The 12,587-nt window shown below is 49.5% G+C and overlaps 1 protein-coding gene across 1 annotated transcript; it reads right to left on the reverse strand.

The window, feature by feature from the left end:
- Positions 1-1,326: 1,326 nt before the first annotated feature.
- KLHL33 (kelch like family member 33) lies at positions 1,327-11,073 on the reverse strand. Its single transcript, XM_005901882.3, is given in 6 exon segments — positions 1,327-3,845; positions 3,940-4,107; positions 4,226-5,150; positions 9,935-10,112; positions 10,115-10,713; positions 10,990-11,073. Coding segments are annotated over 5 exon segments (2,403 nt in total). The 5' UTR covers positions 10,694-10,713; positions 10,990-11,073; the 3' UTR covers positions 1,327-3,292.
- Positions 11,074-12,587: the final 1,514 nt, after the last annotated feature.

Below are 12,587 nucleotides of genomic sequence, written 5' to 3' on the forward strand. Positions count from 1 at the left end.
CCATGAAGCAAGGTAAGAGAGGAACATGGACAACCCAGAATTAGGTGTGTGTGTGTGTTAGTCACTCAGTCCAACTCTTTGTGACCCCATGGACTGTAGCCCATCAGGCTCCCCTGTCCATGAATTAGGCATAGAAGACTCTTATAGTCTAACAGACTTACCGGTACTGAAACTACACACTTCCAAGTCCTATCCAGCTTCTGAGTCAACCTGGAAAAGACGAGAGCAAGTGTGCAAATTCCACCCTAATCCAGAAAGGAGGTTGAAGGAAGACTGTGGAGGCAACTAGTAGGGGAGGATATACAACACTTTGGCTCATTATCTGATTTACCAAAATAAGAATCCTGCACCTCTAGGAATTCACCAAACTGTCGCCTAATTCCTAAATTGCCATGATTGCCCACTCTATAGGAATGATTTCTTCCTAATTCCTGATTCTTACTCCACTTCCCTTCTGGGGGTGAAACATTGCCCTGAATCTCAGTGCACTTGCCCAAGGCCCCAACTTGTTACCTGGCTTAATTCAGGGCCCTCTCACTGAAGAGTGGACCATTGGCCAGAGTCCTGCTTCACATTAGGAACCTCTTCCTCTCTTCTCATTCCAACCACAGTTTCAAAACTAAGGCTAGCGGACTTCCCTGGTGGTGCAGTAGATAAGAATCTGCCTGCCAAGGCAGAGGGCACGGGTTCAATCCCTGGTGCGGGAAGATTCCACATGTCATGGAGCAACTAATCCCTGCATCACAACTACTGAGTCTAAGTGCTGCAACTGCTGAGGCCCATGCACCTAGAGCCTGTGCTCCGCAATAAGAGAAGCTACTGCAATGAGAAGCCTGCACACCGCAACTAGAGAAAGCCTTCACAAGGCAACGAAGACCCAATGCAGCCAAAAATAAAATTAATTAATTAAAAATTTAAAAAGCCTAATGATAGAGCCTCCTGCAACCATCTCCCCCCGTCTACATACTTTTGGACTATCAGCTCCACCTCGGATGGCACCATACCCTCTTGGACACCATGATTTGACTTTCTGCAGCCTCTTTGGATTGGAGAAATAAGAATAGGAGAGTGCGCCATCTCTGGAGACAGGGAAAGAGAAATTTTTAGTTTGCAAAAGCCAGTTTCAAAAGCCAGTTTTCAAGCCAGCCAGTTCCTGCAGAAAGATGAAAGAGAATGAGGTTGGCCTTAGGTTGTTTAATTTGGTGAGAAATTGGTCACAGTGACATGAGAGAGAATGATTTCGGTAGTGCAGTGTAGACAAAAACCAAATTACAAGGGATATGGAATTTTTTTTTAAATGGAAAAACGCAGACAAGAATGAGTCAGTCATGGTGAAACCTTTATTTAAGTCTGTCTTTGCATACAAATCACTAAGAACTTGATCACAGAAGCTCACCCTAAAGACTCAACCCTTGTAGTTTCTCAGTGCTTCCAATTTCCTTCTTCCCTATCCTCTTCAATCTTTCTTCTCTGTTCTCTTATATATCCTACTTACCCTTCCTCATTTTCAACTATGTTCCTAAACAGAGATACAGAAAAAAACCTTAGCAAAATAATGAAATCTCAAAACAAACAAAAACATGTCGGGATGAAGAAAGAAGCAAGGAAGGCTCCCTCATCTTGACCTTAGCAGAGTGAGAATCTTAATAAGCAGTGGTAAGAGAAAATTGACCTGTACAAAGAACTGGCCCTCCTTTGCCCTAAGCTGCTCAGGGGTCAGAAGTGGAAACACCAGACAGGAAAGATGTAGGGGAGTTGTAGAGGAAGGGAACACACAATTGTTAACTGAAAGCCCCTGTCTTCAGGAAGCTTTCAGGGAAGAGAGTAGGCTGGAATAGCAGCAGAATTCCCTGAAGAACCCCTGGAATACTGACTTCCCCTTTGCTGTGGAGACACAGGGCACCATACATCCCATTTGCCTCTTTCTTCTGACTGGAATGCCTCCCTCCTCAGACTGGTGAGTTTCTAGGGAACCTTCAAGATCCAGTTCAGTCTATACCCATCAAATGATGCCTTCCCTCAAAGAAGGCTTCCCTGGACAGAGTTCCCTCTCTGTCCTCTGGGCTTTCATACCTTCAACTGTGAGGCTTGTGGGGTGTGAGGCTCTTGTGAGAACTATGAGGCAAGTGTCCATACCTCTAAGTCCACTGTAAAACTTGTATTTGCTTACAAGTCTGTGTTCTGGTCAAAATCCCTGATCTTGGGGTCCTTAGTGCCTCACAGTGTACCTGGCACACAGTAGATAATTTCTAACTATGAGGGAGACAGGAGAAAAGATAGAAGAGAAGGGGAAAGGGGATGAAAAGCAGGGTGGAGGAAGAGAGAGAGGAAACATCTGACTCAGCTTTCCCTGGCCAGGAGAAAGGGAAATGGATTCAAAAAACTCTGGAAGAAAGGAACAGAGAAAGAAACCACTTTTCTGGGTCTTCTCTGCCTCTCTCCTCTCTGCTGCTTCCTCTCACAACTTAGGACCACACACCACAACTGTACCGTTTTCCCTCCTGATCCCTCGATTCATCCCAAAGCGGAGGAAAGAAGCCAGTCAGCTCCTGACCTCTCCCACCCCATGCCCTCAAATCCTTCATCCCTTTCCACATGGACGCCTCCCTCTTTCTCCTCAACTTCCCCACCTGCAGCCTCCCTGCCTGGTCGCTCTGGCATCTCGGGCCCCTGTGCTATGCCGGGTCCAGGAGGGAAATTCGTCCTCAGATTGAAATCCAAGAGGCTCTTAGGGGCAGCCTGCGGTGTGTGGCTGAGGAAACGCTAGACTGGGTCTACCAGCTACCTGAGAAAGAACATCATCAAGAGGGTTTGGATGTCCCAGGAATTGGAGAGTAAAAAGAAGCAGCAGTTACAGTCCTCCCAACATACTCCTCAGCTCTTTTCACAGATGACCTTTCCTCATTTTTCTCCTTCATCCATTGGTCGGAATCATAATTTTCCTGACTGTTCTCTCACGGCCCCTACACCGATGCTTCATGACTGTCTTTCTAGTTAGATGCACTTTCCCCACCAAGAATCGAGCCAGGGTCCCTAAACCTTGTAGAGTTGCCCCTAGGTCTCTTCTCCTTACCTAGATATTCAACTGCCTCTCCTTCCTCCATACTCTCCCTAGGAATTCCAGAACCACCTTTTCCTCAACGCAGATCATATATACAAAAGCGATTTATGAGTTGTAAAGCGCTGCGCTAGAATGAAATGCCATGATGAACAAAGCCTTCTCTTTCTCCCTGCACTCATTGTCTCTATCCTCTCTTATCCCTTCCTCCCTCCATCCACCACTGCTGCCCTCTCACCCAGCAGGTTTAGTTTGATGCCGTGTGGGAACCAAAGCCACGTGCTGGACCGCGGGCAGGGTCAGGATGCAGGCAGGCATCTCAGCCCGAGGCCTCGGCAGAGTTCCCAGGCACAGCCATCGGCCCAGGCCAGGACAATAGGCATGGATAAGGTGGGAGGGGGCATAAGTACGGTGGCTGTAGCCCCCCAGCACCAGCAACTCCCCCTGCAGCACGGCACCTGCAGCTCCGACATGGGGGGAGGGCAAGGGGGTCAGCTGAGTCCAGCTACCAGTACTTGGATCATAGGCCTCGAAGCTCAGCAGATCCCCAGTCTGACCTAGACCACCTGCTACATACAGCCGCCCACCCAGAGAAGCCATGACGTGGCCAGCCCGAGGCACCCCCATAGGGCTCAGAAGTGTCACCGGCTTCTCAAGTTTGGGGTCGTAGTGCAGCAACGAGGCCTGGTACTGGCCAGTCTCACTGCAGCCACCGCTCACGTACAGCTGGCCCTCCAAAACAGCAGCTGCGTGGGCAAAGCGTGGTGCGGGAAGAGGAGGTGCTGGCCTGTGGAGAACAGAGCACGTGGTCAGGCATCAGTCATCTTCAGCTCTCCTCCGCCAAGACCCCTGATGCCTGAAACACCCCCTTCCCTGCTCACCTCCAGACATTGAGCTCAGGATTATAAGTCTCCACAGACCTGAGGGCAATACCACTGTCTCGTCCACCCAGGGCGTAAAGCAGTCCATCCAGCGCCACCAGGGGAAAAAGGCTCCGAGGCTGGCACAAAGGTGCCATCTCTTCCCAGTCCTCTTGACTGGGATCCCACCTGGAGACAGTGGGACAAGAGATGGGAAGAGTGACCCTGGGAGTCTGCTGTTGGCTGGCCCACAAACTCCCTCAGCTACCCACCTTGGGACCTGCCACTCTCTGGAGCCCATCCATACCTGAGAGTCGAAGCCAGGGTGTTAGAGTGGCTGTAGAAATCCTGTCCCCCACACACGTAGAGCACTCTTCCTGCTAGGCTCGCAGCCCCGTGCCGAAAGCGCCCGGGGGCAGGTAGGGCAGGCAGCCGCCCCCACTCCACAGTTCGAACCAGTCCTATGCCGCAGCGAAAGGCCCGGGCCCACCACACTCCTCGGGATGGCTGTCTGGCGGCCATGTCTGATCTGAGCCCGTCCCCGCCAATCACCACCAGTGCCTGGTCAGGCTCCCTCCGTCTCTCTTGTCCTGGAACCTCAGCCTCCACCATCAGCTGATGCAGCAAGTCGGGGCTCAAGGGTGGAGGCAGCCCGGCCGCCCTTACCCTCCGCAGCTCCCTGGTGGACATACGGCCAAAGCGGACGCATTGAAGCAGGGCCTTGGCCTCTGACTCCTGGGTGTCAGGGTTGGCAGCTAGCCAACGCCGTGCAGCCACAAAGGCCTCGAACTCCTCCTGCAAGTGTAGCTCATCACTGTCCAGGAGCTCAGCCAGGCAGGCTGCCGGTAAAGTAGGGAAAGTGGAGCACAAAGCCACAGCGGGCAGGTGGGTGAGGAGGTAGTGACGGGCTTTACTCCAGAGCCTCTCCAACCCTGGGGCTTCTGCCATGGGGATCAGGGCCAGGCAACGGGCAGGGCTGAGGCCTCGTGCCAGGGCTTTCTGGCACAGAGCCAGGCAGGAGGAGCTCTGGTACTGCAGAGCAGCCTGGGCAGCTCTCAGTAGTCCTGGCCACTTTGCCCGCACAACTCCAGAGTAGGCAAAAGAGACGAGGAGTCGCAGGTCCTGGGCAGAGATGGTGTGCAGAGACACCTCTGTGCCCTGGGATTCCCTCATCCCACTCAGGAGCATGGCCCCAAAGAACTCACTGCCACAGGCGAGGGCTGCTCGGTGCACTGCAAGAGGGAGAAGCAGAGGGGAATCCAGAGTGTTGCAAACCACTAGGCACGCTTTCGATTTCACAACCCCCACTTTGGGCCAACCACCCAAAACCACAGGCTAAACTGTGATATGCACAGAACACCACTAGGTGCTTGTTAAAATTAAATTCTCAGACCCACCCCCAGAGATTTTGACCCAGTAGCTCCAGAGGGAGATCCTATGAATTTGTGTTTTAACATTTTCAAGCACCCTGCATGATTCTCATGTTAGTGACCTAAAGACACTTTGAAAAACATTGTGTACATGTGCTCCGTTGTGTCCAACTCTTTGCAATCCCATGGACTGTAGTCTGCCAGGCTCCTCTGTCTATGAGATTTTTCATGCAAGAAATCTGGAGTGGGTTGCCGTTTCCTCCTCCAGGGGATCTTCCTCACCCAGAGTTCAATCGTGTGTTTCCTCGTCTCCTGCATTAGCAGGCAGATTCTTTACCACTGAGCCACCTGGGAAGCCCCTTGAAAAACATTGCTTTAGTTTTTTTGATGCAGGCCAATTAGAAAAAGGGTCTTGACTGATTACGTGGAGAAGAGGCTATAAAGAACATTTGCTAAAAGGGGGTAGAAAATAAACTGCAAAGACCAATGTGCAGCTTATATAGGTCTTTCCACACTGTGCACAGAATAAAGTTCTTTCCTCTACAATTAGAAGAGCCACTGACATCAGCCATTCTGTTAGTCAGATTTTACTTGGAAAATGGTACCACACTCAGGAATGGCTATGACTCAACCTCATCTAACTGTCATCTTCTCTTACCCAAGATTTAGTGCTTAATACTTCCCACATGTTATAGTTTTTCTTTGCATACCCACCTCCTTGATAGAGTTATGGAATCACAACACTGTAAACTGGAGACCTTCAAAACCATCTAGTTCAATAGCTCATTTTAAGATAAGGAAACTGAGTCCTAGTGAAAGGCAGTGATTTATTTTTTATCTCCATGTAGTAGCTGTCTGGGAAGAGTGTCATGCACTGTGACTGCTGCCAGGCTGCATTGAGCATACTTGTGTATCAGTTCCCTGCTTATGCACATGGCCCTCATGACACTGAAAATGTCCTATTAAAAATTAAAAAGAAATAAATTATTTAAAATGTTGTTAGGGGACTTTCTTAGTGGTCCAGTGGTTAAGAATCCATCTTCTAGTGCAGGAGACATGGGTTTGATCCCTGGTCAGGGAACTAACATCCCATGTACCACGGGGCAATTAAGCTCGTGTTCTTCCGAGCCTGCACACCACAACTAGAAAGCCCTCGAGTAGCAGCAAAGACCTAACACAGCCAAATAAATATTTTTTTAAATGTTGTTAAATAACTAGAACTCATATGTTTGAAGGCAAAAGGAGAGGCGACAGCAGAAGATGAGATGGTTAGATAGCATCACCAACTCAACAGACATGAATCTGAACTCCAGGAGTTAATGAAGGACAGGGGAGCCTTCCGTGCAGCAGTCCATGGGGTGGCAAAGAGTCGGACACAACTTAGCGAACAACAACAACATATGCTTCCTAATGTAACTCAATTTGAGGCAGTTGGCATCAAGTATGAAGTATTCTGACCAAAATATTTAACTTTAATCTAACCTTTAGATTAAATTCAAGTTTATAGGAAATTGAGAGGCTAAAAGAACAAATTTAAAAAACACACACACACACAGAAGGAAAATGTATACAAATCTAGAAATTGGAGCTTTCTATGGGAAAACTAATCTTGTTTCTTCAATAAGTCAAGTTATAAAAAAAAAAGGGAGGAAAAAGAAAGGGAGAGAGGACTGGACAAGAGTAAAGGAAGCTTCAGAGACATCTGAATTCAGTGTAAACCTTGATTGGCTCCTGGATTGAGCAGAACAGCTCTAACATACACTATTTTGGACAAGTGAGAAAATTTCAGTGTGGATGAGGTGATATTGAGAAAAGGGCTTCCCTGGTGGCTCAGAAAGTAAAGAGTCTGCCCGCAATGCAGGAGATCTGGGTTCAATCCCTGGGTCAGGAAAGATCTCCTGGAGAAGGAATGGCAACCCACTCCAGTATTTTTGTCTGGAGAATTCCATGGACAGTGGAGCCTGTTGGGCAACAGTCCATGTGGTTGCATATGCATAGAGGTGGACATGACCGAGTGACTAACACACTAATTTTGCTAGATAGTGTGGTTATATGAGAAAATTTCCTCTTTTAGAGAGACACATACCCAAGTATTTATGAGTGAAATACTTTAAACTTCACCAAAAAAATAAATAGATGAAACAAGTATGGTGGTTTAGTTGCTAAGTTGTGTCCGACTCTTGCAACTCCATGGACTATAGCCCGCCAGGCTCCTCTGTCCGTGGGATTCTCCAGACAAGAATACTGGAGTGGGTTGCCATTTCCTTTTCCAGAAACAAACATAGTAAAATGTTAATTGTTCAGTCTGGGTGATGAGTGTTTTAGTGTTCATCTTAATATTCTCTTTTCTTTGCTATGTGTTTGAAATGCTTCATTACAGAAAAGCGGGAAAATGCTGCTAGAAGTCTTCTGAGGCAGGTCACACAGACCCAAGCTCCCAGTAAGGTTTATGAACCTCAGGCTACGTTGACCAGCTGCAGCATGTTCAGCTCTCTCAGAGGGCAAGTGATGTCAGCATGGCTTTCCATTGTCTTTTTAAGCAGTGGGTAGTAGCTCAGTGCTTCCCAAGCAGTAAACATTAGTGACAGCTTTCACATATATATTGCCCCGGGAAAATCTGCATTCCTCAAAGCAAGTAGACCCTCTCCTCTTCCTTACCATCAATCAGCCTATAGCTCAGAGCCAACTGTCAAAGGAGTCACAACCACTTGTATTTTGCACCCCTTCTTACTCACCATTATTAAGTTGGAATGTTTCTTAAGAAAGTGAAAGCATCAATATAAGTATGTTTAAATTCCAAATCCTAGTGGAAACTTTATGAAATTTTAAATTCCCCTTCCATCTAGTGCTATCAGAAATTATAACAAATACTTCAAAATCTGTTATGGACTAAACATTTGGGCCCCTCCCAAATTTATATGTTGAAGCCTTAGTCCCCAACATAATGGTATCTGAAGGTGGAGCCTTTGAGAGGTAATTAAATATGAGGGTGGAACTCATGAATGGGATTAGTGCTCTTATAAGAGGAGACATGAGATCATCAATCTCTCTGTGTCTCTCTCTGCCATGTGAAGATATAGTGAGAACATGGCCATCTACAAACTGGAAAGGAGGCCCTAACCAGAACCTGACCATTCTGGCACCCTGATCCAGTCTCCAGAACCAAGAGAAATAAACTTCCGTTGTTAAAACACCCAGTCCATGGTATTTTTGTTATAGCAACTCAAGTTGACTAAGATAGGATGCTTTTCCTTTGGGGAATCCTAGAAGCACTTTCGGAGAAGGCAATGGCACCCCACTCCAGTACTTTTGCCTGGAAAATCCCATGGATGGAGGGGCCTGGTAGGCTGCAGTCCATGGGGTCGCTAAGAGTTGGACACGACTGAGCGACTTCACTTTCACTTTTCACTTTCAGACGGGAAAGCCTGGTGGGCTGTCGTCTATGGGGTTGCACAGAGTCGGACCTGACTGAAGCAACTTAGCAGCAGCAGAAGCACTTTGGGTCCAAGTCATTTTCTAATGAGTAGTAGCTATGTGACTTTGGACATGTCTTTAAGTCTGATTTCCTTATCAGTAAGGTGTAAGCACTGAACTAGATAATAGCTAAACCAATCCCTTTTAATTTTAAACTTTTATATGTCTACACTCTGGCTCCATTTGCCAGGTGCTATGTGCCTTTGGTTTGGCTGCATAAGAAGCAATGTATGGACTAGTGAGAGCAGACTGGGCTAATGGATGTGGGCTTATATCCTGATTTTCACCAGTTAACATCTCTGAGTTTAATATTCTTTATCTGCAGCTAGAAATACCTGAGATTAAAAGAGATGGCATGAGTAAAAAACAAAATTTCTGGTACCCAGTACCTCACTAAATGTTAGTAGAATCTGAATAATTCTCAACGTATTCAATCCTCTTTAGCTTTCCTGGGGGCTTCCCTTGTAAAGAATCTGCCTGCAATGTGGGAGACCTGGGTTCGATCCCTAGGTTGGGAAGATCCCCTGGAGAAGGGAAAGGCTATCCACCCTAGTATTCTCGCCTGGAGAATTCCACAAACACGACTGAGTGACTTTCACTTTAGCTTTCCTAGTGATGAGCAGAGTTAACTTCAAAATGCCACAACCTGGTAGCCTTAGATTCTGGGAAAACAGTACCAGATCTTGCTCATGAGCTGTAGGGTCCTTGGTATAGGGTCTTGTAGTGCCATGGTGTCAAGCTCACTTAGGCAAAAGGACACACTATAAATTTTTCCACCGTGTTTCTCTAGCTTTTCCTATGTCTTAAATAGAAGATGCCAAGAAGGGGCTTTGGTTAATCTCTGTTTGAGTCAATCACCTTCTGCTTGTTCTACTGGCATGGACTATACCTTAGAGCCTGCCAGCTGAATGGAAGTTTCTTGTTTCTGGGCACAGGAAAAGCCACAGCATAAATCTGTCGGTGCGCCTAAGGAAAACAACTCAACTGCGCATGCCCCATTCTCAGTGGGTCAGGAGAGGCGCCAAGGCCACGCCCTGGGAAATTCTGATTTCAACAGGGATCAAAAGCACTATGCTAGGGATCGAATCAGCTACTGCTTGCACACACCATTCCAGGTGGCATATGCACCTGCCTCAATGCAATGCCCCCCACCCCCACCCCCAGGCCCTCACCCCGCAGCCGGCAGCCGCCTGCCTCCAGCTCCAGGTCGCACCCGATGCCTTCTTGGTACAGAAGCTCAATGCTGCGCAGGTTTTCTCTCAGTTCCTCTGCCTGGCTGGGCTGCTTTTCATCTTCCCGTCCACTTCCAGTCCCCTGGCGTCCCCACTGGGCCGCAGCCTTTATCCGGGGGGGGCTCCCAGGGCTTCAGCGGCGACCAGCACATCCTCCCGTGAGGCGGGTCCCAGCACCCCCTCGTAGGCAAAGGTCAGCACGGCCTCCCAGGCCGCCGGGGTTACGTCCAGGCTGAGGGGGGGTTGCGGACCTCTGCTGCCCAGCAGCCTGCCTCTGAAGAGGCTGCTAACTGAGGCCAAGATCACCCGATGCACGCCATACGCTCTCCCCCCGACTGACACCTCTTCGTCCAGCAGCAACCTCTGCTCTCGCAGCCGCTGTGCCTCCGCGAAAAACTGGCTGGGATGCTCCTCGCTGCACAGCCCCTCGGGCTCGGCAGAGTCTTCTCCATCCTCCTCATCTTCCTCCTCCTCTTCTTCCTCCAGGGACAAGGCTGGAGAAGGAAGGCTCGCTGGGGTCATAGGCCTGGGGCCAGGCTCTTCCAGAGGAAAAGGGGGCAAACCAGGATCCTCATCCGGGGACGGAGGCCAGGAGGGGGTTCTCTGGGTGGGCAAAGGGAGGTCAAGGTCGTCCTTCTGGACCAGAAGAGAGACTTCCTCTGCCCCTGAGGGACCACGTGTGGAGTCCGAGAGGCTCATGGCCCAAGTTCTCTGGATCGCTACAGATAGAAAGAGGAAAGAGAAGAGAGTGTAAGAGCTGGACCCACAGAGGCCAGAGGAAGCCCTGCCTCCAGCCCCATTTCCTACTTCAACCATCTCCCCCTATCCCAGGGCTCTAGCATCTAGGCTACACCAGGCAACTATGAAGTGCACTGGGGGCGGCAAAGGCCAGAACAATGAGTAAAGATCCAGTGTCTGAAACTGTATCCCACCCATCTCGCCCCCATCCCAATAGTCACCCTCCTAAGACACCAGCGTCCCACTTATCCTCTCACTTGGGCCTGCTCTACTTCTGACGGAGTGGCAGAGGAAATGCAACCCTGTCCCTGTCAGTGGTGGCGCCTGGCTAATTATAGCCATTGCTGGCAGGCAAGGGGCTGGTCTCCAGGTGCCCAAACTCCAACATCCAATCCCCTGGGCCCGACCTGAGATTACCTCCTCCCCTCTTCCACTTGGAGGTCGCGTCCTGGTGCTGAGCAAAGCAAACTCGGAAGCCAAGGAGGATGAGGGGATGTGGTGGAGTGAGCCAGCCCAGTGTCCACTGGGCTGGGCTGGAGAGGTGGATGAAGAACGTCTGGACTGATACAGGGGAAAGTTGGGAGAGAGTGAAGGGTGAGTTTAGGGGTCAGTCCTGGCCTTTGTTGATTTTTCTGTGCATGCTAAAGCTGAGACCCTGGAGTGAACAGTACTGTACTGGGGTGAATCTCAGATATAACCCATCTGGTCCAAGAAAGGCAGAGGGGTGGGGGAGGTGAAGGGGTATGGGTAGGGCTACCGACCGTGACCTACTCTTAGTGAGGGGTTTCCTTGTCCTGAGGTGGAGTCAGTGGTGACAAAGCCAAACCCAACCCTGGGGCTGCTATCCACCAGATGGGTCAACAGAGAGGCAACCTCTGGTTGTTCTGGCCTGCAAAATGGGTGATAGTGACTAACCTCTGTGTGGATCCTCTTATGGCCTCCCCTTCAAAAGACAAGGTGGCCAACACCTTGAGCCCCTACCAGGAAGAGGAGGAAGTGCTACCCAGCAGAGACAAACCCCAGGTCAACCTCTTCCTTCCCCTGCCAACAAGGACAAGGACACTGGACCCTGAGTTCTCTGCCAACCCCATGGTCCTGGGACAGCTCCACCACAGCCACATGTTTCAGGAAGCTCTGCTCAGCTCTGCCATGGTGAGACCCATAGTTCACAGCGAATCCACAAAGGTTGGATGAAATCCGCTTTTCTGGGCAATTGTCCATCCTCCATTAAACTCCTTGGGACTGATCTCCCTCCATAGCACCTCCAGGTCTTGTTGCTGACATGCTTGCTGGGGAGGGGTCTTGGCATCTCATTCAAGGGACATTATTTTTTCCACCTCTACTCAGGAGCCCCATGTGTAACCATGCTCCTAAGATCATCTGGAGAATTCAGGACTGGCAAGTCCAGACCTAGCAAGTCCCAGTGTGCGTTAGCTAGACCATGGAAGTCATGGTAACAGATTGGTGCTCAGGATTCTCAAAGGTTGGGGATGAAAGCATGAAAAGAGGATTTTGCTCCAGAGGAGAGTCTCAACGGTACGTCCGAGGGTAAGAGGGCTGAGGGTGACCTTGACTTCTCCCTCCCTACCCTGCTTCCCCAGATCTATTGCATGCTGGACATCTGGGGCATTATCCTCTCCCTGCTGCTGCCTTGGCTCACTGCTCAGACACAGGTATGGGCTCATCACTCTGTGGGACAGTAGGAAGGGCTTTAGGACTCAGCCTGAGTGAATTAAAGGAGCCCCATTCTTATCCCACTCCAGGGCTCAGATGGCTCATTATAATACTGCTCTCAGCTTCAGCCCCTAATATCACCAGCCTGTGTATCTCAGTCACCTCCACCAGTGCTAAGTCT

This window comes from Bos mutus, chromosome 10 (assembly GCF_027580195.1).
Source record: "Bos mutus isolate GX-2022 chromosome 10, NWIPB_WYAK_1.1, whole genome shotgun sequence".
NCBI classification, from domain to species: Eukaryota; Metazoa; Chordata; class Mammalia; order Artiodactyla; family Bovidae; genus Bos; species Bos mutus.